At 42.5% G+C, this 4,957-nt stretch overlaps 1 protein-coding gene across 1 annotated transcript in view; it reads right to left on the bottom strand.

Annotated features, from left to right (window-relative positions):
• The window catches only part of Nlrp12 (NLR family pyrin domain containing 12), a 29,931-nt gene that overhangs the window by 21,744 nt on the left and 3,230 nt on the right, over positions 1–4,957 (bottom strand). The window contains exon 2 of the mRNA XM_021219727.1: positions 2,535–2,615. Coding sequence (XP_021075386.1) covers positions 2,535–2,615 — 81 coding nt within the window. The remainder of the gene's footprint in view (positions 1–2,534; positions 2,616–4,957) is intronic.

The raw sequence follows: 4,957 nt of genomic DNA on the forward strand, positions 1-4,957 counted from the left end.
CAAGCCTGGAAAGAACATCCATCCATGGCCTCTGTATCAGCTCCTGCTTTCTGACCTGCTTGAGTTTCCAGTCCTGACTTCCTTGGTGATGAACAGCAGTATGGAAGTGTAAGCCGAATAAACCCTTTCCTCCCCAACTTGCTTCTTGGTCATGATGTTTGTGCAGGAATAGAAACCCTGACTAAGACAAGGCTTAAACCCTGACTAAGACAAGGCACAAGCCACTTTGCTTGCCTGCCTTCCTTCCTTCCTTCCTTCCTTCCTTCCTTCCTTCCTCCCTCCCTTCCTTTTTTCAGCAATCATCTTTCTCTGTAGTTCAGACTGGTTTCTGACTTTTCTTGATCCCCCTGCCTTAATATCCTCTATTCCCTATCCCTCCCAGCCCCTACCCCAAGCCCTGCAAATCCTGTGATTCCTAGGGTAAGCCACCACTCCCAGATGTTATCAGCAAATCACAATGAATTCAGTGACTACCAACACTATATATTGGCTACTTGTTCTTTGAGCCAGGTCCTCAGAACAGTTTCTAGTTGCAACTTGAGAACCCTTCTTCTGGGAAGTTGAGGCACTCAAGCATAGCTCTGTGAGTACACAGTCCTTGCATCTGTTGTGCAGCAATTGATTCTTCTCACTTAAAAAATGTCTTCCCCAAATGACCGATTTCTCTGTCTTCCTCATAAGACTTCAGGAGCTAAGTCACTAAGATCAAGAAGTTCATGAAATTTACAAGACTCATGAAAGACTCAGAAAGCTCCAGGGTTCATAGGCCTCTCCCTGAGTTTATGTAAGTGATAAACAGCTGGAGAAGAAATGCTTCAGTGGAACTCTGTGTCAGTTGAACGGGGATTTTCGGGAATCAGCATTTGAGAATCACAGGGTGGGTGTGGAGCTGGAGAGATGATTTAGCAGTTGTGGGTGTGTAATATTCTTTCAGAGGACATCTATAAGCAGTTCAAACTAAGTGTAAGCTTGCTACAATCTCTCTGCTTTAGCCTCTTGAGACATTTGAGATTACAGGCAACTCACCCAGCTCCCTCCCTTTCTGTGATTTGTTTGTTGAGAAGTAGTTTGGTAGCTATCTCACACCCACCAAGTGGCAAGTCTTAGGACTTCAGCTAAGAACCTGTCACCCCAGCACTTGGAAATTAAAGGTGGAAGGGTCAGCAGTTCAAGTCTAGCCTCAGCTACATAGTAACTTCCAGGCCAGAAAACAAACTAAAAAAGTTGACATATGGCTGACATATGGTTGAATCAATAGTTTGACTGTGATGGCTCAGCCAGTAAAGGTGCTTGCCACTGAGCTTGCCGACCTAAGTTCAGTCCCTAGGACTCACACACTGACCTTCATAGTGTCCTACGATGTTCATACATACACCAAGGCACACCCTCCACACCCCTGGACACAAAGTAAGTTTAAATATGTTTAAAGGAACTATAGAGATGCTCAGTGGTTAAGGACATGTGCTGCTCTTGCAGAGGGCCCACATTTGGTTCACAGCACTTACACAGCAGCTCACAACCACATGTGACTCCAGTTTCAAGAGACGCAGGGCCTTCTGGCTCATTAGGCATGAATGTGGTACATGTATAGACCAACACACATAAAATAAAAATAAACACATATGGGCTGGAGAGATGGCTCAGCGGTTAGGAGCACTGACTGCTCTTCCAGAGGACATGAGTTCAAATCCCAGCAACCACATGGTGGCTCACAACCATCCATAATGAGATCCGGCGCCCTCTTCAGGCATGTCTGAAAACAGTTACAGTGTTCTTACATATAATAATAAATAAATAAATCTTTAAAAAAATATTTATGCCGGGCGTGGTGGCGCATGCCTTTAATCCCAGCACTCGGGAGGCAGAGGCAGGCGGATTTTTGAGTTCAAGGCCAGCCAGGGCTACACAGAGAAACCCTGTCTCGGAAAAAAAAAAAAAAAAGAAAAAAAATATTTATTTATTTTTTTTAATTTAAAAGAAGTGAAGTCTTTAATGGTGTTTGTCTACCACATAAACGCTGCATCTATTCATTCAAGACCCCTTGCCATATGTCAACATTAAATACCATTTCTGGCTGGGCATCGTGTCAAATGCCTTAATCCCAGTATTTCTTTCTTTCTTTTTTTTTTTTTTTTTAAATAGTTATTTATTATATGTAAGTACACTGTACCTGTCTTCAGACACTCCAGAAGAGGGCGGCAGATTTCATTACAGATGGTTGTGAGCCACCATGTGGTTGCTGGGATTTGAACTCAGGACCTTTGGAAGAGCAGTCAGTGCTCTTAACCACTGAGCCATCTCTCCAGCCCAATCCCAGTATTTCTGTGAGTTCAAGGCCAGCCTGGTCTATATGGTGAGTTCCAAGACAGTCAAAGTTGTGTAGAAAGACCCCATCTCAAAAATATAATAAATATTAAGGAGGAAAGAGGCATATGTGTGTGTGTGTATACATATATATTTCTACTCTACCTGCCTTCAATTGGAGTATTATGTGCAGCTGGTACATCCAAATAGCTACAGGGCTCATAGCTCACCTTTTCTCGGAGCATCGGGAGAGACATCCAAAATGCACGCCGACTGGCTCTCAAGAAGGCTTAGACCATTATTTGGAGTGACTGCAAGAGACATTTAGGAGGTCAGCTAGCAATCAGTAGTATTCTATTTTTCTTTTTTTATTGCTGGGCAGCATCAAATCCAAGGCCTCAAGCATGCTGAGAAAGGATTCTACCATTGAGCTACACTTCCAGCCATATTTGTTGTTGTTACATCAAATTGTGGCTTTGTAGCTCCTGTTCACCCATGCTGGAGTATCCGGCACTCACCTCACTGTGTTGTGTTGGAAATGGATGGTCTGAAGGTGCAGTGGAGAGCAACGCATGAAAGATGAATAATTTAACTTCACACACTCGGTGATGAGAGAGAGACAGGTCCTAAGTCAAGCAATGAGGAAATGGAATTGTGTCTGGGCTAGGGTGTTTTTGGAGGTGGCTAGGAAAGAATTTTCTTTAATATGCATAAATATACATACATACAAATAAACGTGAGTGCGCGCGCACACCACACACACACACACACACACACACACAGAGAGAGAGAGAGAGAGAGAGAGAGAGAGAGAGAGAGAGAGAGAGGGGGGCAGAGACAGAATTTCAGCACTTAGGAGGCAGAGGCATAAATACCAGGATTTTAAGTTATCCTTGGTTACAAAGGGCCTTCAAGGCCAACCTGGAGGACAGAAGACAGTCTTGAAGGCCACCTCATCTCCCCCCCCACCCCCATACATACACAGAAATAAATATAACAAAAATGTAAATAAATCTTTTTTAAAAAAAATCAAAAAATCAAAAAAAAAAAAAAAAAAGCCGGGCGTGGTGGCAAACAAAAAAAGACAGAGTTTTGCTCTATTGCCCAAGCTACCTTCAGCTTTCAGTAGTCCACCCCTCTACCCCTACCCCTGTTTAAGTTTCTCAAAGTGCTGGGATTAAGGTGTGTGCTACCATGCCCAGCCTAATCAACAAGTGGTCTAATGAACAAACAGTTTACAAAAGAATAAACACAAGTGGCCAATTATTTTTATAAGTGTTCAACATCCCTAGTCATCAGGGAGAGGCATATTAAGACTATTTTTAATTACTTGTCTTTATGTGCACTTGTGTTTTGCCCATGTGTGTGTTGGTGCAAGGGTGGCCGATGCCCTGGAATTGGTATTACAGACAGCTGTGAGCTTCCATGTGGGTACTGGGAATTGAACCCAGGTCCTCTGGAAAAGCAACAGGTGCTCTTAACCTCTGAGCGATCGTTCCAGCTCCAGTATTTTGAGATATCACTTTGCTCCAGTCAGAACGACTCTCATCTATAAATCTGACAACAAATGATGGAGAGGATCAGGAAAGAGGAATCCTTTTTTTTGTTGTTTTTTTGTTGTTGTTGTTGTTTTTTGTTGTTTGTTTTTTTGAGACAGGGTTTCTCTGTGTAGCCCTGGCTGTCCTAGAACTCACTTTGTAGACTAGGCTGGCTCAGAAATCTGCCTGCCTCTGCCTCCAGAGTGCTGGGATTAAAGGTGTGCACCACCACGCCCGGCTTAGAGGAATCCTTATTCACTGCTAGAGGGAGTGCAAATCAATATATCCACTGTGGCAATCATTTTAGATGCTCCAGAAAACATTAAAATAGAATTACCATATAAGCTAGCTGCCAGCTATTCTGCTCCTAGGCATATACCCTGAGAAGTCCATATCCTCCCAAGGAGATATTTGCATTCCGTGTTTATTGCTGCTCTATTTACTATTGCAAGGAAATGGAACCAATCTAGATATTCATGAACAGATAAATGGCTAGTGGAAATCTGGCGTGTGTACATAAAATGGAAATTTATTCAGCTCTAAAGAAAAATGAAGGGGCTGGTGAGATGGCTCAGTGGTTAAGAGCACTGACTGCTTCTTCCAAAGGTCCTGAGTTCAAATCCCAGCAACCACATGGTGACTAATAACCATCTGTAACAAAAAATCCGATGCCCTCTCCTGGAGTGTCTGAAGACAGCTACAGTGTATACACATATAAATAAATAAATAAATAAATAAATCTTTAAAAGAAAAATGAAATAATATGAAAGTTTCAAGAAAATGGATTTAGAACGTATAATAATTGATTTATTTAGATATCAGGAAAAAAATTGCATGTTTCTCCTCATATCTGGGTCCTAGCTCATAATGTAAGCTGTAAGTATGAGCACAATGTAACATTTAAAGTCTAAGAGACCAAGAGAGGTTAGTATTAGCTCTTGTTCCTTTCTTGCTCTCTTGGGCTCTTGCTCCCTCAGTCTCCAATCTCCCCCGCCCCCATTCTCATGGCCGGCCTCTGCTTCTCTTCTCTTCTCTTCTCTTCTCTTCTCTTCTCTTCTCTTCTCTTCTCTTCTCTTCTCTTCTCTTCTCTTCTCTTCTCTTCTCTTCTCTTCTCT

This window comes from Mus pahari, chromosome 19, assembly GCF_900095145.1.
Source record: "Mus pahari chromosome 19, PAHARI_EIJ_v1.1, whole genome shotgun sequence".
Taxonomy (NCBI): domain Eukaryota; kingdom Metazoa; phylum Chordata; class Mammalia; order Rodentia; family Muridae; genus Mus; species Mus pahari.